This window comes from Myotis nattereri (assembly GCF_964212035.1).
Source record: "Myotis nattereri genome assembly, chromosome: 1".
Classification (NCBI taxonomy): domain Eukaryota; kingdom Metazoa; phylum Chordata; class Mammalia; order Chiroptera; family Vespertilionidae; genus Myotis; species Myotis nattereri.
In genome coordinates this window covers 21,032,720-21,060,715 of record NC_138075.1, presented here as the reverse complement: position 1 = coordinate 21,060,715, position 27,996 = coordinate 21,032,720, and the positions used below count along the sequence as shown (strand labels likewise).

The 27,996-nt window shown below is 50.7% G+C and overlaps 1 protein-coding gene across 7 annotated transcripts in view; it reads left to right on the top strand.

The window, feature by feature from the left end:
- Positions 1–27,996, top strand: part of ADCK1 (aarF domain containing kinase 1) — a gene marked incomplete at its 5' end in the record, with an annotated part of 106,373 nt that overhangs the window by 37,701 nt on the left and 40,676 nt on the right. For 5 of the 7 annotated variants that reach the window (XM_081083850.1, XM_081083853.1, XM_081083848.1 and 2 more), the window contains one exon: positions 23,254–23,412. The exons of the other annotated variants lie outside the window; for them this stretch is intronic. In XM_081083850.1, the coding sequence (XP_080939976.1) occupies positions 23,254–23,412 (159 nt within the window). The remainder of the gene's footprint in view (positions 1–23,253; positions 23,413–27,996) is intronic. 7 annotated transcript variants of the gene reach the window in all.

Sequence of the window (27,996 nt, the reverse complement as noted above, 5' to 3'; positions counted from 1 at the left end):
CTCAGTCTGTGGGTGGAGGGAGGGGAAAGGGGCTGTGCAGGGAGCAGGGTAGGTGGGTGTAGGGGTGGAGGGCGGGGAAAGTCACTCACTTTGCCCTTCCCTCCTCCTCAGTCCCTCCTGTGACACTTCTCAGGGAGCAGCTCTCCCCCCAGGAAGATGTTTGAGCAGCCCCTCTGACCCTGGGCTCCATGACTGCCCTGGGACCCTCAGTGGGAAGGTCCATTTCCTCCCTGGTTTCAGGAGTGTTTAACGGAAGCTGATCTGGAGTCCTTGGATGAGCTCTGAGGTTACCTGGAACTCAAAGACAGCGTAGCATCTCTAGATCTCAGACTGGAAAGAGGGACGGGCGGCTCTAGGCTGGTATATTCCAGCCTCGGCTGGTTGGTCACAGCTATGCCTCTCGGGACCCTCCCGTTAGCAGCGACCTTAAAGGGTCACTAGTGCTCTCAGACCAATCCCTGTCCCAGGTGGATAGGGCTGGCCCTGAGAGGTGTCCACACATGGGAGTCGGGGTGAGAGTGAGGTTGCATGATTTACAGTTGGTTCTGGATCAGTCCAAGTCCCTGGGCTTCAGCCAGTGTGAGCAGTGTAGAGGTGAGGGCAAGTGAGGGGATACCATCCTGGCACAAGGATTGGCGTGGGCAGGAAGTGTGCGGCTGGGGGGCAGGAACCACAGAGCTAAGGGAGGGGCCTGTGAGCCATAGCAAGACCTCAGATCTTCTGATACCCAGGCCAATGCTTTTTCTTCTGTGTAACAAAACTGTCTGGCAGAAATCCTTTTGGAAATCAGTTTTCTATGTGTTTGTGTGTGTGTGTCTTAGAAGTTTCTCAGCTAGTGTTACCAGAAAGGATCTTACTTTTTACTTTTTCTTTTGAATGGCTTACATTTGGAAGGACAGGTCCTGGGAAGCAATCAGGAGCCTGACCTCTAGGAGGTGGGGTCGTTTCTGCAGCCTCTTAAGTGACCTGGGTCTGGAGTGGGTTGGGGATGGCCTCAGGCTTGGTCTCCTGACTGCCCTTGGGGCTGCGGGTCCAGGTGCGGTGCTGACCTTGGCCAGCAGATGGCGCCTGAGCCTGAGAATCAGGGAGGGGTGTTCAGGATCTGGGCCTTCCCTGCTGTGGGGAGCCCTGACGGGTAGATGAGGCTCAGGTTCTTTCTACTCCTGGGCATGGTCCATGCTGTGGAAGGAGCCCAGGCCGACACCTCTGCACCCTGAGTGGGACAGACACAGGCCTAAGCCATGAGGCCGTTGGCCATTTGGCTCTGAGCTGGAAGGCCTGGTAGAGTTCTACCCATCCTTACACCTTCCCCATCTGGGTTAGGCATCTTCTGAGGTTCCCATCCAGACTCAGCCTGTAGTTCTGTGGTTCAACACCTTTCCCTTCATTCTTCCATTTCTTGTCTCTCTTTGTTATACAAACAACTGGCATTTAGTGAAAAGGGCACAGTGCTGAAAGCTGTGGGTACAGCCAGGACCTACTTCTGTCCCCTGTAGTCTGGGGTCATTGAGAAGTACATTCATCACTGTAATACCTGGCCATGTAAGTACCCATGGAGTTTGCAAGAGAGAGAGGGAGGATGTGTGTGTGGAGGGGGAGTAGGAATGGGACAAGGAGAGGGAGAGGTTACATTTGGGTGGATGGAGGCTTTTTGGAGCAGGTGGCATTTGACCCAGGCTCCCAAGGATGGGTGAGACTAGAGGAGATGGAGGTTGGAGGAGAGGATTACTGAGTAATGATTAATGAGATGGGTTAAGCAAAGGTGCAGGCACAGGAAAGCATAAAGCACAGAGAGTGCATGGTGAATGGTCTTGTTGACTAGAATTTGTGGAACTGAGGTTGCAAAGTTGACACTGAAGTCACATTATGAAGGGTCTTTGAATGTTCTTTTCATAACGTGAGCCTGAGGAAGAGGAAGACTTGGAGAAGGATCAGAGCTAAGTAGGACGGAGTGGGACAGATTTAGTAATATGGGAGATGAGCTCATCCTTTATAGGTGGGGAAGGTGGAGGTAGGAGGTTTGTGGTTTGGTGGAGAGCTTGGGGATAGGAGTTACAGGGGGGATTTAGGAAGAGATGATAGAATTGTCGACTGCACTGGTACAGTTATCTTTGGCCATGGACACAACATATCCCTCCTTTCCTTCTTCCCCAACACATACGGAAAGTCCAATACCACTACAATACATTTTAGTAAATGATTCAGTTTTGTTTATTGTTCTGGAATATAGTTGTATCAGATAAGGTTCTTTCTAGCTTTGAAATTCTATGAAAAACCGAAGGAAATGAGGTCAGCTACTGGAGTGGAACATAAAAATATCTTTTTAGGGGCACTGCTTGTACTAGTGGTGGGATATCAGGATTTGACTTGCGTACTCTGAAACATGTTTCCTTAGTCTTTTACCCCTGAGCTCCCATGGGGTGGGGATCTAGACTTGACCTTGTTTTGTAACTTCCAATACTACCCAAGGGCAGTGCTGAGTGTTGTAGGGGCTCAGAATTCTTGATGCACCATTTGACCGGAGTGGCTATGAAAATGCAGAAGAGAACTATCATGCATCAGACTGCACACCCTGTTGTTTCATATGAATGTGTAGGTACAGGTGAAGGCTGACATTTTTGTCTTGTTTCAGTCAAGGTATAAGCAAAAGTTTAGAAAAGACAAAAAGAAGCCCTTCCTCCAAGAACACCAATTATTTATCAAACTTGGTGGGGTGGCACAGAAAAGACACTAGCAGGAGCAAAGGTGGATGGTGGGAGGTGTGGCAGGAGGCCACCTGGCCTGTGCAAGGGGCTCCTGGTGGTGGGAGCACTGGGTGGGGGGCAGTGCAGAGACTGGAGCAGGGGCTGTTTTGGAGGCTTCGGTGCCGGGGAACAGGGTGGCGGGCATAGATCAGGGGTGGGGAACCTTTTTCTGCCAAGGGCCATTTGGATATTTATAACATCATTTGTAGGTCATACAAAATTATCAACTTAAAAATTAGCCTGCTATATTTGGTCAGCCATTTAATTAACTCACTCTTGATGCCTTGGCAGGGCCTGACCAAATGGTTTCGAGGGCCAGACATTCCTCACCCCTGGCACAGATAGTGATGGAAAACTCTGGGGTGACCCTTATCATCTCTGCAGGTCTGCACACAGGGCCTCTGCTGGAGAACTTTGTGAGAACTAGGAGAAGGTGGCCTTCTGGGCATCCCTTCCTCCAGGCTGTGGCAGCTCTACCAGAGCTGTATTTCATTCTTCTCTTAGAGAAACAAGAACCAACAGGATGTGTGTATGTGTGTGTGTGTGTGTGTGTGTGTATGTGTGTGTGTGTGACAAATAAACAAAGAGAGACTGATTGATTTTAAGGAATTCACTTATGAAGGCTGGCAAGTCAAGGTTTCAGAGTGGGCCATCCGACTGGAGACTCAGGAAGAGCTGATGTTACCCTTTAAGTCCGAAGGCTGTCTGCTGGCAGAATTCCCTCTTGCTCCAGGAGGTCAGTTTTGGGTTCTATTCAGGCCTTCAACTGATTGGATGAGGCCCACCCACATTATGAAGGGCAATCTGCTTTTTTCAAAGTCCACAGATTTACATGTAAATCACATCCAAAATCATCTTATAGAAACATCAGAATAATGTTTGACCAAATATCTGGGCACTGTGACCCAGCCAAGTCCGTACATAACATTAACCCTCATGGTTCCCCACACAGCCCTTGGTCAGGACTACACATTTGTGTCCTTGGTCCTGCGTCCACGTGACATCCAGGCTTCATTCATATTGACCCTCTGAGGTGGGCCGGAGCCAAACTGTTTGTTGCTTTATTAGCTTTGTGACCTTGGGGATGTTTCTTATCTTCTGTCTCAGTTTCCTTATCTGTAAGACTGGGATCATAACTGCACCTGCTGCAGGGGTTAAATAAATTAACGGATGTGGAGCACATGGAGCATGCCTGGCACAGATCAGATCAAATGGTGAGCAAACATTAGCCATTGTTTCTGTGTTATGTTGGATGCTTTTTCTGTGGGAGGAACTAAGGTTCTGAGAGACTATGAACGGTAGAGTTGGGTCTTTAACCAGGTTTTCTGATACCTGGTTCAGTTCTCTGTTCCAAATACTACTATTTTGTCAGAACCATCCTCCTTTTTCTTCCCCTCCCTGATGGGTCCCCAGCATTCCATCCAGTGGCAGCTCCTTCCCTTCCATGGTTAGAAACCTCCATGGGCTGCCCGGGCTTCTGGACATCCCCTGCTTCCTTCCCATGATCCTCATCTTGGGGGGCTGCTGGCAGCTCCTCCAAGCAGTTTTGACATCTGTGGTTTCCAGAGGCCCATCAGCAGCACCTGCTTTGTGTTCTTGGTTCCTAGGGCTGACTCCATGGAGGAGGGGGTGGAGGAAGAGCCCTGGGTACCAAGGTTCATGGTGGCTGTGTTATGTCAGGACCCACCCAGCTGTTCTCACTTGCAGGATGGCAGCTGCTCTCAGCTTCCCTTGTCCTGGAGGAGCTGGGGGTGGGGCATAAGCAGGGATGAACATGCCCTGGGTTGGACTGGGGCTAGGGAAGTGCTTAGGACAGGGGGGCCAATTCCACCCATGGGGCCTGTGGCTAGCAGAATGCTTTCCCTGCCCTGGCGACATGTGCCTCCAAGCTCTCACAGTCCTTTCTGCCTTCTTATTCACTCACAAATATCTATTGAGCCCTCCTCTGTGCCAGGCACTCTGCCAGTCCCCGGGGGTCCCTATTCTCCCACACTGGAAAGGGCCTGGTCCAGGCTGGCTCACCACACCCCCACCCCAAGGCTGCCCCACTGGCCTGGGCTGAGGACCTCCTCAAGGGCTTCAGCTGTCTGTGGATTTGCTTCCTTTCATCCTCAGCATCTTTGCTTGTTCTGGCACCTGGTTTCTATGTCTCCCTAGAGCAGTGATGGCGAACCTATGACACGCGTGTCAGAGGTGACATGCGAACTCATTTTTTTGGTTGATTTTTCTTTGTTAATGGCATTTAAATATATAAAATAAATATCAAAAATATAAGTCTTTGTTTTACTATGGTTGCAAATATCAAAAAATGTTTATATGTGACACGGCACCAGAGTTAAGTTAGGGTTTTCAAAATGCTAACACGCCGAGCTCAAAAGGTTCGCCATGACTGCCCTAGAGAGTCCCCGAAAAGGCTACCTTGGGAGTGTTTTGGGAACAGGAGGAGCCTGTGGCCACAAAGCTGTGTGGGAGGCCTGGGAATGAGGGAGAGAGATGACCTTCCCTCCTGACTTGGCCTCATCCGGCCTTCCCAGCAGTTCTCAATAAAAAATACATTTATATTAAAAACATAATGAAGAATAAAAAAACAACTTCTCCCCAGTAATGCCAAACATCAAAAGGAGATTTTAATCAATTACGAGAGAGCGATTTTGGTCATAAATGGTAATTTAAGGAGTGGAGATGGATGGCAGAAAGCATTAGTCACTGGGGGAGACTGAGGCCCGTGGCCACTGGTTCTTCCCCAGGCCCCCCTGGCCCAGCCCCACCCTGAGCGCTGCCCTCCCTCAGGCTCTGCACCCCCTGCCCTGCGAGGCTCCTGCTCCAGTCTCTGAGTGCCCTTCTGTCAGGTGCTCTGTGGCTTCTGGATGAATCTGCACAGCTCCAGGTGCATCTCCATCTGCCTGCGGAATAGGCACCCAGAGAGTGACCTGGAGCTGCTCGCGCTTTCTTTGCAGCCTCGTGCCTTTTCCACTCGTCACTCAGCGCCACCCTGGCCGCACAGGACTTCACTCCATGAGCCTGCTTCCCTTCTTTGCTCATCAGACGCCTTCTCATCTTTAAAAAATATATATATTTATATTGATTTAGAAGAGGAAGGGAAAGGGAGAGAGAGATAGAAACAATGATGAGAGAGAATCATTGGTCAGCTGTCTTCTGCATGCCCCCTACTGGCTACACGCCCTCACCAGGAATTGAACTGTGACCTCCTGGTTCATAGGTCATTGATCAACCACTGAGCCACATTGGCTGGATTCTTTCTCATCTTTTAAACTCCAGGTCTAACAACAACAACACATGCACACTCTGAATGCTTGCCAGGTGTCGGGCCCTGTTTACAAGTTTCACATGAATCAGCTTCTCACTAAAACCCTCTGCAATAGGCACTGTTCTCTTACAAATGGGAAACTGAGAAACTGTTTTTGGTAACTTTGTCTCTCCTGGCCCCTCATGACCCCAGGCAGGATTAATGGCTCTTCCGTGTCCAGGGCACTTCTGTCCCCTCCTGCAGCTCTCATGCACTGAGGTTGGTTGCTTCCTCATCTTGAATCTCTGGTGGGTCCTAGTGTGGGCTCTGCACGTGGTAGATGTTAATAAATGTGGATGAGTTGAATTGATGAGCTCCTTTGAGCTCCTGTCCCCGGCCAGCCTTCCCTGACCTCCTGGGCAAGCACTGGGCTTGACCCACGGGTGGTCCTCTTGCTTCAGCCTGGCTTTCTGATTCTCTCAATGCTCAATTTATGTTCTCAGGATGGCAGGTCTCTGCCCACTCATCCCGGGGTTCCCTCAGAGCACCGCACAGGGCCCGGCACGCAAGTTGCTCAGGAATAGATTGTTACTGATGCAGGACATTGTGGTTTTATGAGCCTAAAGTCCTCAGGAGTCAGCTCTGCCCAGGTCTTGGTTGCATCGTTCCTTGGGTCATTCTCATAGGAAACTGTTGAGGGCCATGTGAGGGCATGACTGGGACTCTCTAAACTATGGGCTAAGGGCAAAGGCAGGGTCTGGCTTCCAGAAGGAGCGAAACGATCATTTCTGAGGCAGTCTGGCATGAAGGGTATAAAATGGGCTTGGAGTCAGAGAGCCTTACACCAAACCAAATACTACCACATTCTAACTGTTCTTTCTGAGCCATAGTTCCCTCCTGTCTAAACAGGCATGCTAATAGAACCTTCGCATTGATAGGACTGTGATGAGGATAGAAAGGTGTAACTTGTTGAAAGGGCAGTGCCTGGCGGAAAGCAAATCCCAGACCTTCAGAGGACATAGGCCTGCCAACACCTCGATTCCAGACTTCCAGCCCCCAGAACCACGAGACAATACATTTCTGTTGTTTGAAGCCACCCAGTGAGTGGCAATTTGTTATGGCCGCCCTGGGAAACACGTACAGATGTCCATTCTCAGACCAGCGTGAGGAGATGGGACCCCTCTCATGTAGTCCCCATAGTTAGCACTGGGATGCGGTGGGAAGCAGCAAGGCAGAAAAAGGCAAAAAGATGGGTAAGGCGGAAAAACCATCCGTGTTCATGTCAGTGGATAATAATGTTACAGTTTCTGTTTATTTGGTGCTTGCTTGTAATACACATTGCTGGATGTTTTACAGATATTGTTTCTAACTCTTACAATCATCCTGCAGGGTTGGTAGATTTTACCATCCCAGTTTTCCAAGTGAGGGAGTAGAGGCCTGAGAGGTTAAGTAACAGCCAATGTCACACAGCTAAAAGAAACAGAACCGGTTTTGAGCTCTTTTGCCTAAGTCCCCACCCCGCCTGCCAGGCAGCTGCTAGCTGGGGCTGGTCTCTGGGGGGCGATAGCCTGGCTATAGGCAGTGGGTCTTGATGAGCAGGCTTTAGGGAGTCACCACAGGCTCCGGGTCTAAGAAGTAGTCTTAAGTCAGATCAGCTAATCCTCTGAGCGTGTGTGTATAAGCCCCCAAGACGGAAGAATAGACATTTTAGGCATAGTCAGCCAACAATGCAGGATGGATGGAGGGGCCCAAGGCAGGAGCCATGCGAGGAGCCTCTTGTTATCATCCATACCTGGCAGATGGAGCCTTTTTTAGCTGTCTCCTGGAGCTGGGCAGGGCCAATCTCCAAACCCCCCACCCCCGACACCCATCCCCCTGGAGCTCAGAGCAAGTGTCTCAGGCTGGACACAAACCAAAGGACAGATGGCACAGCACTGCTCTTGAAGGAGCTGCCCTGACCCCATGCCCTCGGGGACTGTGAGAGTGGCAGCAGGTCCTCATCTTCTCCTTGAATGGACTCATGGCCTTCCTTCCCTGGCGCAGGGAGAGGGGAGTGGGTCTCCTGCAGGCTGCTCGGGGCTGGGTTGGTGTGGGCAGGTGGATGTGACGGCAGTGGTTTCTGATGCTTCTCCATGTGAGCCAGCGGGTTGTCTTTACTGGGGAGGGCTGGAGTAGGAGCGATGATGGAAGGAGTCCCAGGCCTGCCCTGTTTCACAGTGAATGCGATTCCCAACCTTGACTGAGTGCTCACGGCGGGAGAAGTGCTCATCCTAGTTGGGCTCTCCCAGAAGATGGCTCCCGACAAGGATTCCAGTGAAAGTGGTTTTGTGGGATGCTCAGGTGCTGCCAGGGGGGGAACTGGGAACGTGGTCCAGAGACAGAAGGCTGCCGGTGGCTATGCTCTTAAACTAGCTGCCACACTAGGTGGACAACGGGGAAATGGTGCCAAACAGTCACCTTAGAATGATGCCCCACCCAAGGGCCAAGGGAGAAGGTGGGGTGTTTATACACTAACCTCCTAACTCCTCGAGTAGCGTGTTCCTAAGGGCTGTTAATTCTGCAGCTGCGGGTGCAGATACTGGGAATTGCGAGTCAGGCTGATGGAGCAGGAGGAAGGGCTAAGGGTTGCGCTCACTGGTGTTACATTGCAGGCATCATCTCCCATGAACCTCACAGCTGCCCTGTGAGGGGAAGTCCTGTTGTTCCCATTTTACAGAGGAGCAACCCAAGGCCAGAGAGGCTGAGTCCCATGCCTGAGGTCGCACAGATAGGACAAGGCAGAGTCAGGAGCCAAAGCCAGGCCGAGCCCAGAGCCTGCGCTCCTGACCCCTGCGTCCCACTGCTCTCTGTAAGGGGCCCAGTGCTTTTCACTCTTGCAGCTTAGGGCCTCGCCTCGCATTCCTGGTGGGAGGCAGAACAGGCAGATGGAGAGCCCCAGCAGGTCAAGGCGCTGAACATTTACTAAGTGTCCCTAGAACAAGTTAGATGTTTTCAAACACAAGGTCTCACTGAGGCCTCATAATAGCTCAGTGAGGTAGGTATTCCTTTCCCCATTTTTTTTCCAGATGTAGAAACAGACTCAGAGACGCGGAGTAACTTATTCAGGATCACACAGCAAGACAGTGCCTCAGCTGGGAACTGGACCTGAGTATTGTCTGACTACAGAGAAAAAACATGCTTCAATTACAGAGGCCACTTTACGGAGGGGAGGGGCTGGGTTCAGGGCCATGGTGATGGCCCTGTGAGACCCAGCCTGCCTCTGAGGGCCATGTTCTTTCCTCTGACATCATACCAGTCTGCCACCCCCCTCATGCCTGGGCCTGGCCCTGGCCCTATGTTGCCTAAGAGCCAATGAGAGGATGGTCAAGGAGGTGCTCTTAGAAGTGTGGGTTGCTGGGCTCTCCTCCTCCGTCTCACCTCTGGGGAAGGTGCTGCCCCTGTTTGCGCAGGCTGGGCTGGTGAAGAGAGAGAGGGTGGTCCGTTCTCCTGCGTAGCTTCTTAGCGCTGCGCACTTCTCTAGGGAGGGGCCCCTCTATTCCGCTGCCCCCACTCGCTATCTCCCTGACGCAGCAGGGGGAGGCAGGCCCTCCACGTCGGCCTGATTTATGTTCATCGTTGAAACAATAATGTTTAATCTGGAAAGGGCTAATCAATTTTTTATGCTGATTATGAATAGGCCAGCTGTGCCTGCTTCTTTATTCATGGAGCTTCGGGAATAAGACGGCATCCCAGGCCAGGCTTCCCTGGTGATTTCTGCTACGGGAGGCCCTGTATCCAGGAGAGCCCCTCAGTGGCCTGGCCTGTGCCACTCTGGAGGTGACTCTGGTGTGTGTGCATGTGTGTGAGCATGTGTTTGTCACTAGGGAGGGTAAGCTGATGCCAGGTGAGTGTGCATGTGTGGGTGCACACATGTATAGAGGAAAGTTGGGCTGGGCTGGGGCGCAATTGGGGAGTGTGGTATGGAAGGTAAGCGTTATAGGGTCATAGAGTTAGGAGGGCTGTCAGGGGTCATGTACCCCAACACCCTTCTGTTACATGTGAGGAATTAAGACCCAAAGAGGCTGGTTGGTGGCAGAGGTGGGACCAGCACCCCGTCCCCTTACTCAGAGTAGTATGAATGGGGTGAGAGAGTCTGAGGAAGGTACTGGTGGGCTGCCGTTCTCATGACACCCTCTGACATCTCCGAGGAGCTTGCATCTTAGGTACAGAATGGGCTGTAGACAACAAGAGGTCAACATCAGGTGAGAGAAAGTCATCTGAGGTTTGGGCTATAGCTTTTGGAAATCCACAAGTAGGTTTGCAAGAGGGGGAGTTAGGGCTTCCTGGAGGAGGGGAGACCCAAGCATGGTGTGAGGGCTGTGGACAGGGGAAGCAGCAGAAGGGCATAGAGAAGGCATTCTGGGCAGGTGTAGTGCCTGGCTGAGAGGTGGAGGCAGGCTGAGGATGTCATCGCTGGCAGGCGGCACCTCAGGGAGGTGTCTGAACTTGAGGGGGACCAGAGGGGCCTGTGCCTCCTGGGCCTGGAGCTGGAAGCATGGAGCCTTATGCCCAGGTGGGGGCAGGTGCTCGACTGGGAGCACAGCTTGGCTGTCCTGCAGGCAGGGGCTCCTGTGTGTCTGGGCCTCCGCAGCCTTTCTCCCTTTGGGACCTCACCAATCACTTGTTGATTCATGTGTTGACTCAGCAGATGTTTACTGAGCTTCTGTTGTGTGGCCCTGGGTGTTTCGGGGGTGGCCAGGCTGCCCTCATGGTGCTTATGATCTAGTTGTAGGGATGGCAGATGTTGCACAAGCCATCAGAACAAGGAAAATTTAATGACACTTGTGATAAATGCCATGGGGAAAAGTATAGGCTGCTCTGAGTTTGGGGCAGCCTGAGTGGCCCTTCTGAGAAAGTGGTGGTTAAGCTGAGAGCATGGGATAGTTAGGGGAGGGGAGGGCGGGGTGGAGAGAAGAGAGTCTATGGAGGCCTCGGAGTGGGACAGAAAGGGGGTGGTGGTGGCAGGACAGAGAGACACTGAAAGCTGAGGCTGGAGAGGGTACCGGGCATGTTCAGGAGATCCAGGATGCAGCCACTGATAGGTTCCACGCAGAGAACGGCATGTCCAGGCTGCAATGGCTTATACGAGGAATGGGTGGAACCAGGAGACCAACGACCAGGCTTTGTGGTCCTCCAGGCAAGAGGTGATGGTGGCTCAGGTGAGGAGTGGACATACATATTTTGGAGACTAAGGTCAAAGACGAATTAAATGTGGAGGGGCTGAGGGAGAAGGAGGTGCCATGATCGACTCCCAGGCTTCTGGCATGAACAGTGGGGGACAGCCTCAGAAATGATCACAGCACTAAGGGGAAGTGGAGGCAAGTGTGCTAACAGGTTATCCTGCTAGCAGTTTGGGGAAGGATTTTTTTTATAGGGCTGGGGTTTGCACAGTAGGATGGGTGGGTTGGTGCTCACAGAAGGTTGGAAAGTCCACGTGGGACAGAGCAATTTGGGGTTCAACAGTGGTAGGCTGGAGCCCCATTGGGTTCCTGGTTTCCGGTTATTTAAAAAAGTCATCAGGAATGAGTGTGTGTGTGTGTGTGTGTATGTGTGTGTGTGTGTGTCCATGTCCCTGTAACTGCCTTTGGAGAAGGAGAGACTGTTGCTTTAACAGCTGGGGCAGCTCCTTCGAGTCACCTGTGTCACCATCTCTGTGATAAGAAATCCCTCGTGGGCCCCCGGCTCTTCTTTGGTGTGTGAACTGACTGGTGGTTCTGTGTGAAGTTTAAGGGGACACTGGGCTCCTGGGGAAGAGACACTGGGGAAAGGTCATTACAGCCAAGCAGGTGTTCGGATTTGACCTGGGGGCTGGGCAGGAACGCTGTGCAGAGGCAGCCAGGGGAGCAACGGGCCTCTTACCCTGGGAGGGGAAACGGGGGCCTGGCACAGCAGAATGGAAGCCTGGATATACTTTCCTGGTGCCACATCTTGGGGTTCACACTTGTCCTGTGTTCCCCACGCGGCTTGTGCGTCCCTTGTCTTGTTCCTCAGCTTTGTCGTCTCACCACTGCCCTGGGAAGTACAGCAAAAGCATAAAAACAGACATATACTAAGAGTGTTACACTAATGCTCTACAGGGGTCAGCCACTGTTTCCTGGAAAGGGCCTATAATAGGTTCCTATTGCTGCTGTTACAAATTGCCACAAATTTAGTGCGTTAAAAAATACACATTTGTTATCTTCCCATTTTGTGGGTCAGAAGTTCAGAAATTCAGGTGTTGGCTGGGCGGCACTCCTTCCAGAGCGGTGGTTCTCAACCTTGGGTGCACATTAGAATCACCTGGGAATCTGTAAAATCCTGATTCCTGGGCCTCATCCTCCGGAAATTCTGTTTCTTTGTTACTAATGTTGTGGCCCCACCCCATAACAAAGAAACAGAATTTCCGGAGGGTGAGGCCCAGAAATCAGGATTTTAAAAAGATTCCCAGGTGATTCTAATGTGCACCCAAGGTTGAGAACCACTGGTATAGAGGCTCTAGGGGAGAATCTCTGTCCTGGTCTTTTCTAGCTTCTAGAGCAGCGGTTCTCAACCTGTGGGTCGCGACCCCTTTGGCCGTTGAACGACCCTTTCACGGGGGTCGCCTAAGACCATCCTGCATATCAGATATTTACATTACGATTCATAACAGTAGCAACATTACAGTGATGAAGTAGCAACAAAAATAATTTTATGGTTGGGTCACAACATGAGGAACTGTATTTAAAGGGCCAGAAGGTTGAGAACCACTGTTCTAGAGGTTGCCTCTGTTCCTTAGTTGTGACCCCTCCTTCATCATCAAAGCCAGCAGTGTAATCTTTAAAGCTCTCTTTCTCTGTCCCACACTCTCTCTCTTTCTTGCTTCCTCCCTCCCTCCCTCTTCCTCTCTTTCTCTGTCTCTCTTTCCCCCTCTACCCCCTTTTCGTCCCTCCCTCTCACCCTTTCACCTCTGCTTCCTTTCTCATATCTCTGCTCTGACCTTCCTGCCTCCGTTTGATAAGATCCCTGTGATTATGTTGGGCCCACATGCTAATCCAAGGTTCTTTCTCCATTTCCAGAGCCTTCCCTTAATCACACCTTTGGGGTTAAGGACATGGACATCGTTGAGGGGGGCATTTTTCTGCCTCCCACAGGGCCAGATAGTCAGTATTTTAGGTTTTGCAGACCACACACTCTGTCACAACTGCTGAACCCTGCCACTGCAGGATGAGAGCAGGCATAGACCACGGGTGATGAATGAGCATGCTGTATCCCAATAAAACTTGCTTCATGGACAGGGAAACTGCATTTCATATAATTTCACATGTCACAAAATGCTATTCTTTTGATTGTTTTAAACACTTAAAAATGTGAAAAGCATTCTTAGCTCTTGGGGTGTACAAAAATAGGTGGTGGTCTGGATTTGGTCCCCAGTCTATGGGGGGCTGCCCTCTGCTCTAGATGCTTAATGTCCTTTAACATTTGCAAGGCCCCTACCAGGGGGGTGTAGTTATTAGAGAAGTAGTTTGCCACATGCTGGATGTTGGCAGGTGGGGCCGCTGGTGCTGGAGTTGGTGTTCTTAACCACTGCTCCTCTTTTTTGGTCAAGCCAGGAGTGTGGCTGCTTTCCCCCATATGTGGGCGTTATCTTCCCAATAGAGCCAGGAAGTCTGGGCTTACCTCCCTTTAAAATCCCTAGACCCTTGCCAGGTCAGTGTGGCTCAGGGGTTGAGTGTTGACCTATGAACCAGGAGGTCATGGGTTGATTCCTGGTCAGGGCACATGCCCCGGGTAGCAGGCTGGATCTCCAGTGGGGGGCCTGTAGAAGGCAGCCGATCAATGATTCTCATCATTGATGTTTCTCTCTCCTCTCTGAAATCAATAAAAAAATATATAAAAAAAAATCTTTGGGCCCTGCTGTTATCACTTGCAAAGCGCACCTGGAAAACTTCTTACTGTGAGAAACATGTACAGGTGTTCCAGAAAGACTGTGGGCTTTGGTACCTGAACTCTCTCGTGTGCGGTTCTGAAGCACAGGAACATAGCCTAGGCTCATTTGCTGTGTGGTATCTTGCCACCTCCCAGGACATACGGAAGTTTGTCCGGATGGCAAAGGATGCTTCTGCTTTATTGCCTCTCTTCCTATGTTTTTGCGTGTAGGGACATCTGCAGGTTGTTGCAAAAAGGCCTTTGGGGTTTTGTGACTGGGTAAGCTTATCAGCTTTGAGAATTCCTGGGCCTCACCAGAAATGGCTGTGAGCCTCTGTGGCTGGGCTCTCTCCCATGGGCAGAGCTATGGGTGAGGAGCCCTCCCCTGGGGGAGACCTGGAGAGCCATCCTGAAATCTGTGTTGGGAGTTGCTGGACATCTTCTTTCTGACTCTCTCCTGTTGCCCTATCTTATTCCTTTCATTTATACTTCAGGTGAGCTGTTCCCTCTGCCTGGACGGCATGTCCTTGATTTCTGCAGCGAGGTAACTGACTCCTCGCCCTTCAGATCTCAGCTCTTTGACACCTCCTCAGGGAAGTCCTCCCTGCCCAGGTTTAATCCTCTGAACACAGGTTCTTCAGAGTACCAGCTACCTCTCTGTTCATCGCATTTATCAGAGTTGGCCATTTTACATTTGTCTGTGGTTACTTGATTAATTCCTGTTTCCTCACTGGACTTCATGTCCCCTTAGTGACCCCAGAGGGTGGTGGCTGTACTCAGTTTGGACTTGTTCCCATTGAGCCCCAGGAGACTAGCACAGTGCTTGGCACATATTAGCAACTCAATACACACTTGACAGATGAATAAACAAATGACCTTTAGCAAATATGTTCCTCTCTCTAAAATGGGGGCAGTTATATCTCCTCTACCTAACTTCAAAAGAAAGTTGAGAATCACATAAGAGCCCTCTAAGGTCAACAAACATGCATCTGTAAGGAATTACCCATGGTTGACCATTCAGGCTCTGCAGAGCAAAGGTATCCTGACATCCTTCATATCAACCCAAACTCAAGTTCAAGGAGAGGTGGTAGGTCCTCACGGGAGCATGCTTACAGGGAGGGTATAGGGCCAGCTTGCCCCATTCTGCCCTAGATTTTGCACCAACTGTCTCTCAACCCTGGCATGGTCTGTGAACTTGACCTCTAGGCCTTCATGACTCCAAGTACTGCTCATGACCTCTGTACTCTGATCTGCCTGGGCTGCCTGGCTGTGGGGTTACCCAGCTTCACACTGCACTGTCTGGGGTCTTTGGTTGCTTCTACCCCAGAGATCTCTGTCACAGGCAGAGACATAGTCAACGTCACCCTGTGAGATTGCACAAGTTATTAAGATGAGGAACGTTGAAAGATTAGATTTATGACAGCCAACGGTGGATTATGAAGAATAATTTATCAAATGTCAGTGCCCGCAGCCTACAATTTACAGAAGGTTTGCTTAAGCTGAGCACTGCCCCCACCCCCATCTCTAATGAATGACAGATCTAATGGATGGCTTCCCAGGCTGGCCAGCCACACAGGGTGTTTATCTGCTTTTTATTAATCATTATTATCACAACATTTCCATAGAGTCCCTCCAACCACAGCTGTCGACATGCCCAGCACCAGGGAGGCTCCTTCGGCCACCTTGAAGGAACGGCAGCCACGTCTGGGATCAGCTGGAAGGTCCAAGTTCCCTCGCCAAGAATAGGTTAGGGAAAGTAGAACCTCACCTCCATTTGTTAATTATGTGTTAGGATGCAATGCTGAGCAAAAATGGAAGCCTGCAGTCTAGAAGGGAAGAGGGAGATTAAGCAAATACAAACTGAGGCAAAAGTGCAGCTCTTGAGGACACGTGAACTCTGGGAATGTACACAGGGCGGCTTCCTTGAGGAGGTGACAGTTGAGCTGTGATTTGAAAGATGAGTAGGAGTTACCTGAATGAGGAGGAGGGAGGGGAACCTTCTGGGCAGAGGGGACAGCATGTGCAAAGGTCCTGCAGCAGGTAGGGAGGGAGTGTGCCGGTGGTAGGAAGAGGCAGAGAGAGCTGGGGTCAAAGGGGAGAGATGGGGCAGGAGAGGTGGGCAGGGTCAGATCTTGTAAAGGATTTTGGCCCCTGGGAAGCTGGTGAAGTGGTTTAAGCAGAGAGAAGTGACATAATCAGCTTATATTTGGAAAACTCACCTTAGCTGTATGTGGAGGCTGGGTCAGAGGGGGAAGGAATGCAGGTGGGTGGGTCAGTCAGGAGGCCAGTACAGCCTCTGGCTCAATGAGGGTGGTCACTGACAGGGCAGAACCAGGGGCCTAGAATTGCTGGCTGTGCAGAGCTCTTGTCATTGTACTGCTCTGCTCTCTTCCTGGGGCGTCAGATGGGGCACCACTACTCCCGCTAGTTATTGGGGTCTTCTATAGGCTATACTCCAGACACTTTATGTATGTTGTTTCATACAACAACTCAGTGAGGTTAGTATTAAAACTCCCATTTTATAGAAGAGAAAGCTGAGGTCCAGAGAGGTTATATAACTGCTGGAGCTGGTACACATTGAAGCCAGAATTTCAGCTTGAACATTTTACGAAGAGCTTGCATTGGAGTCATTGTGCCTTCCTGCCTCTCAGGCCCCTTCTCTTGGCCAGCTGGTGGGTCCACAGCCAACTGAGGGTATGGCTGGTCCCGGCTTCTTGTTTCTTCTTTTGTCAGCTTCTCGTGGAAAGAGAGAAGCTCGTCTGTCCTGTGATACCCTGGGCAGAGCCAGGTGGCCAATTAGGTCCTGTACCTGGAGGCTCTTTAGCCAATTGGTAAGAGTTGAGCATTACACCACTCTCCGTGTTAAATAGGAACACTGGTGATTTCTGGGGTTCACCCTTGTCAAAAAGGCCTCAGGTTCTGCCATTGTCACTTCATTCTTTCTTCCCAGCTTGGCAGTAGCAATACCTCTTAGCTCTGCAGAACCGACAGTTTGATTTTTCTGAACCTCAGAAAGAAAGATTCCATGGAAGATAGGGTCTACATGTTCTTGAGCTGTTTCTGTTGTTATTTTTATTGTGGGCAGCTGGGGATAGGAGTACTCCCACCCTGAGACAGGGCAGCTGTGGAGTGAGGTGGCGGGGGGGGAGGGGGGGCGAGGGAGAGACACTTGGGTGCCTGTCCTCTTCCGGGAACCCCCAGGGCCTATGTGGAGGTCCCCTCTTACCTGACCAGAGAGCCCCTTTGGAGTTGGGTGAAGCAGCCTGGGCAGAGGCACTGTCTCTAGCAGGCCCTGCTGAAATGCAGGTGTGTTTTTCAGAGGCTTTTGCCTTCTGTTGGACTGAGGTCTCCTCATGGCCAGAGACTGTGTCTGTTTTGTTGGCCTACGTACCAGCATGGTTTCTGGCATGTGATATTTTCTAGCCTGCAGTAAATATAGGGTGGGCCAAAGTGGGTTAACAGTTGTTTGTATGGAAAAGATACAATAATTAATAAATAACAATACAAGAATAAACCCTGTTTCACATATTCACAACTGTAAAGCTACTTTTGTCCCACCCTGTGTTTGTTGACTGGCTGAAGCTAAGGAATGGCACATTGGTTTCATTTTATACATTCACTCTAGTTATTCGATGGTGGCTGCTGGAGCATTATGTTGAGAGAGATTCTGAGGCAACTCTGGGCGCAGCAGAAAGGAATGCTGCGATTGTGAGGTCTGGTGTGGGTATGTTTGAGCAATTGGTGTATTAATGAGCTATTGCTGCATAACAAATGACCCCAAAACTTAGCATCTTAAACAACAAACTTTTGACGTCTTAGTTTGTGTGGGTCAGGAATTTGGGAGTGGCTCCCTGGAAGGTTCTGGCTCAGAGTCTCTCATGAGGGTACAGTGAAGATGTCGGCTGAGGCGGTGTCATCTGAAGGCCTGGGTGGGGAAGGAGGAGCTGCTACCAAGGTGGCTCACTGTTGGCAGGCGGCCTTGATTCCTGACCACCTGGACTCTCCACAGGCTGCCTCAGTGTCCTGACAGGGCAGCTGGCTTCCCCGGGAGCAGGCGATCTGAGAGAGAGAGCAAGGAGGACGCCATGATGACCGTCTCAGAAGTCAGACACTATCACTTCCTCCAGATGCTGTTGGTTAGGAGTGTGCCATGAAGTCTAGCTCACTCTCAAGACATGGGAAACAGGCTCCACCGCTCAAAAATAGGAGTATTTAAAAATGTATGAACGTATTTTAAAACCACTAGAGGGGGAATGAGGGTGCATGTGCCATCCATTTGCTGTTACGGTCAGGTGTTATCTTGGAAAGTACAGGAATGACCCTGAACAGGTGGGATATAAGCTAGGCATGTTTAAGGGATAGAAGAAGGAATTGCAGCAAAATGGATTATCAGCCGCTAGGGTGACTGAGAGGTAGGGGTGCCTGGGGCAGGTCTCTGGGAAAAGATGCTGAGAGGAGGTGATGTGTTTCAAGCAGAGGCACGTCAGAGGTGGTTTTCCGCCTAAGGCAGTGCTTTACAGAATCCTAGCTGGCTGGAGCTATCTTGTCTGCCTCAGTTGGGGGAGGGGCATTGGGTGGGGAAGGTTCACTCCAGCCACTCTTTTAGCTCAGGGACTGAAGCCCCATCAGTCTGTGGTAGATGGCTGCAGCCATGTGTGAGGTGGGCCATTTCAGGACCTGGAGAGCCAGATGTTCTTTACTGCTGATGCCATGGTACCTACTTCAGGTGCCCTGGGCAGTCTCCCCAGCACCTGAGTGGGAGTGGCCTGGCCTTGGCATCTAGGCCTGGACCTGCCTGCTTTGAGTAGGCCCCTGTCTTCATCTGCAGCCAGCCAGCTCAGGGTTTGTTAGACATGCTAGCATTACCTTACAGCGATGTGGTTTCTGAACCCAGAGTAGGTGTGATGTGAATGAGTATGAGGACAACAGGATGGAATAGGTGAAATTGGGCCATCTTGGAAAAATCCAGGACATCTCCCATTTTGTAACTGGTGAGTCAGTCCCCACAGGGACCCAAGTGAGGTTGCCTGGGCTCACGTGGAACTCCCAGGAGTCACACTGTGGCTTCTCCAGAAGATTCTGACTTCCTGTCACCTTATGTTGGGCAGAATGTAGCCCCTGACCAGTGTTTGGCTGCTCAGTGTGAACATTGCCTGGTCACCTGGCTCCGTGGGAATTTGCACACTGGCTTTTCTGGAGTCTCTCTCTGCCCTGCTCTGGCGCAGCATGTCACGTGGTCTTCAATTCCCGGACCCCAGCTGAAGAGCCCGCTGAAGTCTGCGCTTGAGCCCCAGCCTTAGGCCCCAGGGGATGACACATTGTTTCCTGCCCCTCTCATATTTTTTGCTCTTAAAAAAAAACACCCTAAGTCTCCCCACACACCCCTAAAAAAACAGACCATACAAAGCTAGAGAAACTTTTTTCCGTTTTTAGACAAGGACATCGATATATTTGAATCATGGGCCGACAGTAATTAAAAAGCACATAACTAGTCATTTTAAAATGCAGTTGTTTTACTTAATTGATTTTGCCGCCAGACCCAGAGGAAAAGAAAAGGTGGTGTGTGTGTGTGGCCGGTGGTGCGGGGGGCGGGAGGTGGGGGGGGGGGGCGCGGCGAGAAAGCCCTAGAAGGGGAGAGAGGTTTCTGCACTGACTGGAGGCAGCTAAGGCCCATCTTGAATCTAATTGCTGTCCATGCCGCAGTTTGTTTCTGCTAATGGGTTTCTGCTGAAAGGGCTGGGGGACCAGGCCTGATTGGAGGGGGGTTGTATTTGTTTCAGCTGCGTGGGGGTGTAATTCTGCTTTCAGGACAGGGTCTGTTTTTCCTTCCTATCTATCAGCTTAAAGTACTTCCACTGAACACTTTGAATCAAGGTTCCATTTAGAGATACTTTATTCATATTTAATTATAGGCTGTAGCACCAATCTTTAATTACCTTTATTATAAGCCAGCTAGGAACATCCACTAGCAATCAGTTATTGTGTGTGTGTGAGTGTGTGTGTGTGTGTGTGTGTGTGTGTGTGTGTGTGTAAGCATAGGAGGGTATGGGTGTGTGGCTTGCTCTCTGATAGAGGGAATAGATGGCTGCAGGGGCGGTGGGCAGGCTGGGTGGGTGGGGTACCTGCTTGACAGGCTCCCTGTGCCAAGTGAGTGGTGCATCCTCACTTCCCATGCCTGTCTTTGCTTCCACTGGTCAGGTTGGGAATTTGGACAAGTCCTCAGAGCTGGGCCTTGTTCAGGGTGCTGAGTTGACAGTTGGGTTTGGGTGGTATCTCAGGACCCCTTCCATCCCCTGGTGGGAGCAGGGAATTATGGGAGGCCCCCTTCCCATCCCCTCTGGATAGGGTGGACCAGGCTTCCTCTTACCCTGGAGATTGGGATGCTTGCTTCAGCCCTTTCCTTTCTCCACCTCCCCTTGGAGTGCTCTTGGCAGCTGTTTTTGCACACAGCCCTAGCGATGCAATGACTCTGCAATGTCCCTGCAATGACACTGATTTGAAGACTGGTTGTCCGTCTCAGCGAATGAGCCAGTGTTCCCAGGGAGTGAGGTCAGGTCACTCCCAAGTCTCTTTGCAGTGGGGAGATTGGGCTGTTCCATCTGCCTGGGAGGTGAGGGTCCTCGTTCACAGCTCTGCTCCTGAAAGTGTTCTTGTTGCTCCTTCAGGAACTCCAGAGGGTTCCCAAAGGAACTAATGGTGATCTCATTATGTATCAGCTGGGAATGTTGCTGAAGTTCTCCTCTTCTATTCCTGGATCCCTGTCCCAGCAAGAGAATGGAGAGAGGAGGGAACTCACACGTACTGAGCCTCTTGGGGATGCCTGGCACCATGCCTGTGTTTCTTCAATTCATCCCAGTTGAGGCTGAGAACACACTGTGTCAGTCAGAGCCCATTCTGCTGTGTGTGACAGAAAACAACTCAAACTGAATTAAGCCAAAAAAAACAACAACGGTATTATAGGGTGGACATTCAGGCCTGGCTAGATCAAGGGGCTCAACCATTGTGATTAGGATTTACTCTTTCTGTCTCTTGGCTTTGCTTTCCTCTTTGTTGCTACTATATGACCCAGGCATCTCTAGGCTTCAAGTTTAATTTTAGCAGAAAGAAAATCCCTTCTCCTGCAGTTCAAACAAAAGTAAAACGGTTGAGTCTGATTGGACCAGTTGGGTCATGTGTCTATCTCAGAACCAATCATAGTGGTCCAGAGTATTCAGGGTTCTGATTGGCCAGGCTCACCGTTGAGTAACAGGTGGAGTCCACCTAGGTAAACCTTACACTTGACCTGTGCTTTTCCATTTGAGGCCTTAGGAGTGTGGGATCTGGAAGACCCAGCCATTTCAAAGGGAGGAAAGAGTTCATCCAGTTCTTCTCTAATGGAGAGAATAGTGGATTCAGTCCTTCAACAAATCTTTGTCACTGATTAGTTCCAGCCCCATTCTAGGTGCACGGAATTCAACATTGAACAAAATAGACAAAAGTCTCTGCTCACTGGGAGCTGATATTCTAATGAGGTATATATGGATGGTGGTCCTTGCATTGTCTTAATCCAAGGTCCAGGACAAAGGGTCTTGTGCAGAGAGATTCAAGGTGATTCTGGGGGTGGATGATGTGGGAAGAATATGGCCCTCAGGGAGCCTAGAACTCACAAAGGAGGGAAAAAGATGGGTGCATGGTTGGGGCAGAAGAGGGAAGTGGGCACTGGGAGGCTTACAGATCAAAACCCAATGAGGAAGGAGGGGGCAGGGAAGCTAATCCGTACCATCTCGTGACAGTGAAGTGTAGGCCCCTCCCAAGTTGCCTGGACCTTTGGCCTCCACAGGATGTTGATAAATGGGATGGAGTTTAGTGAAAGCTAAAAGATGATGACAGGGCTGGAGGGAGTGATTTATGAGACAAGATTAGCAAAGTGATGGTGCAGCCTAGCAAATGGGATGGGATGGTGGCTGTGGGTCATCTAACTTCTGAAGTCCAAGGAGGGGAGAGGTGCTGAGGGTCTGGGTGTTTGCTGCAGAAGGGGACAGAGGGAGGTGGGGGCACAGCCTGCCAACCTGGATGTGTGAGAAGGAGGGGAGGCATGTGACTATCCACATACACATTTGGGTAGCTGTGTGTGTGAATGTCTTGACTTTCCGGCATTGTGAGGCTACCTAGGGACTTCAAGAAACAGAGGGGATGAGTATTTCAGCCTTGGCCGATCTTGCAAAAGGTTTTTGGGGACCTCCTTCCCATCTGGTAGCATATTTATATCTGGATCATGTAGGTGTGACCACTCAAGTCAGAAAGACTTTTTCCTTCAGGAAAATTGGTATGGCATTTTCTTTTCTTTTTAAAAAAATGTGTTTATTGATTTCAGGGAGAGGAAGGGAGAGGAAGAGAGAGATAGAAACATCAGTGAGAGAGAATCATTGATTGGCTGCCTCCTGTAAGCCCCCTACTGGGGATCAAGCCCATAACCCAGGCATGAGCCCTGACTGGGAATAGAACCGTGACCTCCAAGTTCATGAGTTGATGCTCAACCACTGATCACGCCAGCTGGGCGGTATGACATTTCTAATCAGAAAAGAGGGAAGGCAGATGGGAAGAGAAGATGGAAGAATAAGGGTATATATTCCATTTCATAGAGAAAGTGAGGCACAGAAAGGGCAGGGGATCTGCCCAAGGCTATCTTTGGGTGACACTGCAGGTGAGGACCAAGTGCAAGGCTCGGGTCTGCAACCCTGGGATCTCTGCCAGGTGTCTGGGCTGAGAATGGGCTTGGGGACCCATGTTGAGGCTGCTGCTCAGTAGGAATATGAGGTGGTTGTGGGTGTGCAGTCTCTAGCCAGGGTTCCTGGAACTCTCCAGGTTGGGGTGGTGGGAAATCTTCTATCTGACCCCTGTCTTAGGCTGCCCTGGGCCCAGGTTCTGTTAACTTTTGATTATATCCATATGTGAGAGCCTTGGAGGCACCGTGGTAGGTAATTAAATGGGCGGATTATGCACATTTCTGAACATTCTAGATCAGCAGTTGCCAACCTTCCGGACCTCATGGACCACCAGTGGTCCGTGGACCACTGGTTGCGACCGCTGTTCTAGATAGCACTTCTTTGGCCTTAAATGGAAGTGCTCAGGGAACCTTTGCATACGTGTGAGAACGTACTCTCCAATGTGTTTTCTGTCTCACTCCCTCCATAGGCCTGGTGTGAATCTCTGTGGCAGCAGGAGCTGGGCTGGCATACAGCTGACAGAGCAGAAAATCTGTGGTGGGGGCATCAGGCAGCACAGCTCTGGCCTGTCCTCTGGCCCCTCTCACTGAATTCGGTCATCTTAATGGTTCCATCCTCTCTCTACTCTTGACAGATCCATGATTTGTTTGTGAGCTTTGATGACACCCCTATGGGGGCTGCCTCCCTGGCCCAGGTCCACAAGGCAGTGCTGCATGACGGGCGGACGGTGGCTGTGAAGGTCCAGCACCCTAAGGTGCAGGTGCAGAGCTCAAAGGACATTCTCCTGATGGAGGTGAGAACCTTCCCTTTCACCTGCCTTCTTCCTCATTCTGCAATCCAGGCAGTACCAGGGAAACTGGCTCCAGGCTGGTGGGTAGGAATGGCCCTTTGAGCAGCAGTGGCAGAGAGGAGGTAGCATGACAGTGCTGTGACCATGTGACCCAGGGCTGGGTTGGTCAGTTCATTCTGATTTGTTCCTGGGAATGGCATGTGAGTGGTCTCAGAACACTGAACAGCCACTGGGGCCAATGGGACTTCAGGAGGATGGCATAGAAATGAGATGAACTAGAGGTGATTTCCTTGGGGGTGGAAACATTACATCTTAATTTGTTAAATTATAATGAAAGAGAGCATGTGGCCAGCCAAGGGATATAAAAATGACAGGAGAGCATGTGGTGCCAGCTGGGTGGCTTGACGGGAACTGGAGGACCCACTTCAAGGTGGCCCACTCATGTGGTTGGCAAATGGGTGCTGGTTGTCAGCAGGGAGCTCAGCCAGGGCTATGGGCTACGGCCACAGGTCCTCTCCAGGTCCTCTCCACAGTGGCTTGGGCTTCCCCACAGCATGGCCGCCGGGTTCTCGGAGTGAGTGAAGTTCTGCCTGAGAGAATAAGGCTGAAAGTCCATCCTAGTTTTATGACCTCACGCTGGCTGTCATGCAGGCTGCTTCCTCCTCACTCTATTGGTAACAGCAGGAGGCCCCCTTTGAGAAAGGGGTGGGAAATAGACTTACTTCTGGATGGGGCTTGGCGTGGCTCTAGAGCAGCGGTTCTCAACCTGTGGGTCGCGACCCCTTTGGTGGTCGAATGACCCTTTCACAGGGGTCGCCTAAGACCTTCCTGCATATCAGATATTTACATTACGATTCATAACAGTAGCAACATTACAGTTATGAAGTAGCAACGAAAGTAATTTTATGGTTGGGTCACAACATGAGGAACTGTATTTAAAGAGCCAGAAGGTTGAGAACCACTGAGCTAGAGCATTAGAGTGGGAGATATCGTTGCAGCCATTTTGGAAAATACTGCCTGCCAGAATTACCCACTGTCATCAAAGGGGAGATGAATGAGTGGCGCTCTAAGAAGGGCATAGTAGATTTGGTGTTTTGGAGTTCTTGGGAAGAGCAAGGAGAGTGGGGTGAGTGGGTGAAGGAGGATTGAGGCCCAGGGAATGGGGCAAGTTAACGTAGATTACTCTTCTCGTGTTGCACCATCGGTGTTGGGGAAGTGAGAGTGGAGGTCAGTGCAGAGCCAGGATTAGAGGTCGGCCAGGCAGCCGTGGAGCTGGCAGCAGCAGAGAGAGGAATTGAAGGTTCAGGAGAGCAGGTCACTCATAGGTCTGGTCCAGGAGGAGACTCGGGGGACGGGCTGCAAGGGTACAGGTGAAACCAGCAGCCTTTGTTTGGAGGCTGGAGAAAAGTGGTCGGGCTGGGTAAAGACAGGTGTGTGGGGCAGAGGGGAAGATGGGGGAAAGGTGGGCAGCTGAGTTGTACCAGCCTGATAGCCTCTATTTTTTCTCTGAGGTAGGAGGCAAGACCATCTGCTGAGAAAGGGGGTAGGAGGTGGCTTTGGAGGCTCCAGTAGGGGCGAAGGTTTGAAATAGTTGCTGTGTACATTGGAAGAGAGCAGGATTGTCGAGTGGCCCTGGGAATCGCCCTGGAAACCTAGGTTTTCTGGAACACCTGTCAGTGGCTATGGAATGGCCATTGCTGGGAGGGACCGGGATTCTTGGAGGATCCCCGGCCATCCTGAGACCCAGCAGCTGCTCCTGCGTCAGGTGGGAACCAGCCTCTGGCCAGCCGTGTTGTCAGGAGGACAGCTGACACTGTTTTTTCTGCTCAGAGCCTCACTGGCTCCCTAAGTAATGGTGGCCGTAGGGTCAATCGCAATAACAGCAGTGATAAAGATTTGGCATCTTTTGGAGACAAGCATTAGATGCTTTTCTCGGGAAGTGCAGCCTAATGGCCATGTGCAGAATACAAAGTGGCTCCCTCACACGGCTGAGGCCATGCTGGGGCTGGGATCACAGGCAGATCAGAGTCCAGTACTCACAGCCTTCAGCAGAGAGTCTGGAACCGAGACCTGAGGTCACCTCCTCCGAGGGCCATCAGCATTACCAACAGTACCAGGTGGCACTGCCTTCTCACTGGACACATTTCTCGTGGAAATACTCTACCTGGGTCACCCTTCTCTGCTGTAAAGCTAAGAAGAGCCTGACTAGAAAGCTCATTTCATTTTATATTTGAAATTCGTGTATTTTTTCTGAGTCTAGACCTAAAATGGGGCCTTGGTTTTAGGAATGACAAGCCCAGAATGGTGCTCAGGGATGCTTGGTAGGAGAAGAACGATTTCTAAGGGATATTAGGGCCACCTTAGCCACACTGTTCTGCATAGCCTTCTGGTGCTTCCTCTCACGACAGGTCCAGATGTTGTGAGCCCTTTCCTTCCCTCCCACTGCCCACTATTGTTCATCTCTCTTCTCTGACCCAGTGATGGATCACAGCATGGCCTTGAAAGGAAGACTATCTAACCAAAGTTATTCATACTAAGGAGAGAGTGACTAATAGGGTTAACCTCTGGATATTTGCAGTTTAAGAAATCCTATATAATAAAAGGCTAATATGCAAATCGACTGAATGGCATAATGACTGGTCACTATGACGCGCACTGACCACCAGGGGGTAGACGTGCAATGCAGGATCTGCCCCCTGGTGGTCAGTGTGCTCCCATAGGGGGAGCGCAGCTCAGCTGGAAGCTGGGCTCATGGCTGGCGAGTACAGTGGTGGTGGCAGGAACCTCTCCCGCCTCTGATGCAGGTGGACGGTAAGGAGCAAGGGGTCCTGGACTGTGAGAGCCCCAGACTGAGAGAGGGATTTCTGATTGCCGGCTTGCAGACATCCCCCGAGGGGTCCCAGACTGTGAGAGGGCGCAGGCCGGGCTGAGGGACACCCCTGCACCCTCCAGTGCACAAATATTGTGCACTGGGCCTCCAGTGAGTTTATAAGTCCAAATGCAAATCTTCTGTAAGGTCTACAGGAGTTAGGCTTTTGAGAGTGAGGAGTGGGACTACTGGTTGTATCATTAGGATGTTTTGGCCAAGGTATCAGAAATTTCGACTAAAAGTGGGGTAAATAATAGTAACCCATATTATCTCACATTTCAGGACTTCTGGTGGTCATGTCAACTTTTCCAGTGTTGACTAATCTAGCACTTTGTGTGTTTTTTTTAATACTCACCTGAGGATATTTTTCCATTGTTTTTTAGAGAGAGTGGAAGAGAGAGGGAAACACAGAGAGAAATACTGATGTGAGAGAAACATATTGATTGGTTGCCTTCTGTATGCACCCTGACCAGGACCCATAATGAGGAGGAGCCTGCAACCGAGGTACATGTTCTTGACCGGAATGGAACCTGGGACCCTTTGGTCCACAGGCCGATGCTCTATCCACTGAGCCAAACCGATTCGGCTTTGTGGTTTTTAAGGACCTAGGTTCCTTTGGTCTTCCACGCTTCCATTCTGGCTTGTCCTTCTAAGGTAATCCCCCTCATGGTCCCCAAACAGCAGCAGTAGTTTTTGCTATTACAAGTGGATGACATCTGGATGCCAAAGAGCTCCTATTTCTTTTCTCATATTCCTTATCAAATAGCCCGTCAGTAGAATCCCCTTCATTTCTCACTGGCCAGAAGTCGGCCATGTGCCCCAGCCTCAGTCGGTCCTGGTGAGAGAAAGACCAGTGCTTACTGACCAATCATGACTCACCTTGTCAGGTAAAGGACTGCCTTCCTTGAAGGACATGAGAGATGCACATATTTGAGGTTCTGTTAGCCAGGACGGTGGGGGGCATGGCTTTTGTGTTGGCACTCAATAGTATGTGCCACCCTTGTGTTTTGTGTCTCTTGTGAACCTGCCACTCCTCTTGGGAGAAGGGGACAGCCTCTGGGGTAGACTGTTGAATGGTGACAGAGAAGTGAAGGCCGGCTCTCAGTAAATGGTGTTTGATGAACCGGATGATGTGGGTGACTTTGCACAAAAGAGAGAGGCACAGCCAAGGGTGTTTTTCGGCTTTGTCATTATCACCTGATATTGTCCCTTTAGTAGCTGGGGCAACTCTACTTCTAGATGCACGGCCAGTGACTCTTATTGATTTGAGTGGCTGTCCAGAGCCAGACTAATTGGGCCCAGAGATTGGAACAATGATTCAGCAGGAAGGGGGAACTGACAAGGCAGAGTCCACCCTTGGCGGGCTGGCTTTGCAGCGGCTCCTCTCTGTCCACAATAACAGGGAGCTCAGTTGCCGGGAGCACTGTGTTTGAGAGCAGAGTAGGATTTGGATGACCTGGGAACCGGGGGTGAGATCTGATCCCCACATCCCGATGGTGACACCACCCTGTATGTCTCAAGATTCCCAGTTTGATGCTGAGCTCCCCCTTGCACTGTCACCCCCTAAAGCAGCGGTTCTCAACCTGTGGGTCGCGACCCCTTTGGCAGTCGAACGACCCTTTCACAGGGGTCACCTAAGACCATCCTGCATATCAGATATTTACATTACGATTCATAACAGTAGCAACGTTACAGTTATGAAGTAGCAACGAAAATAA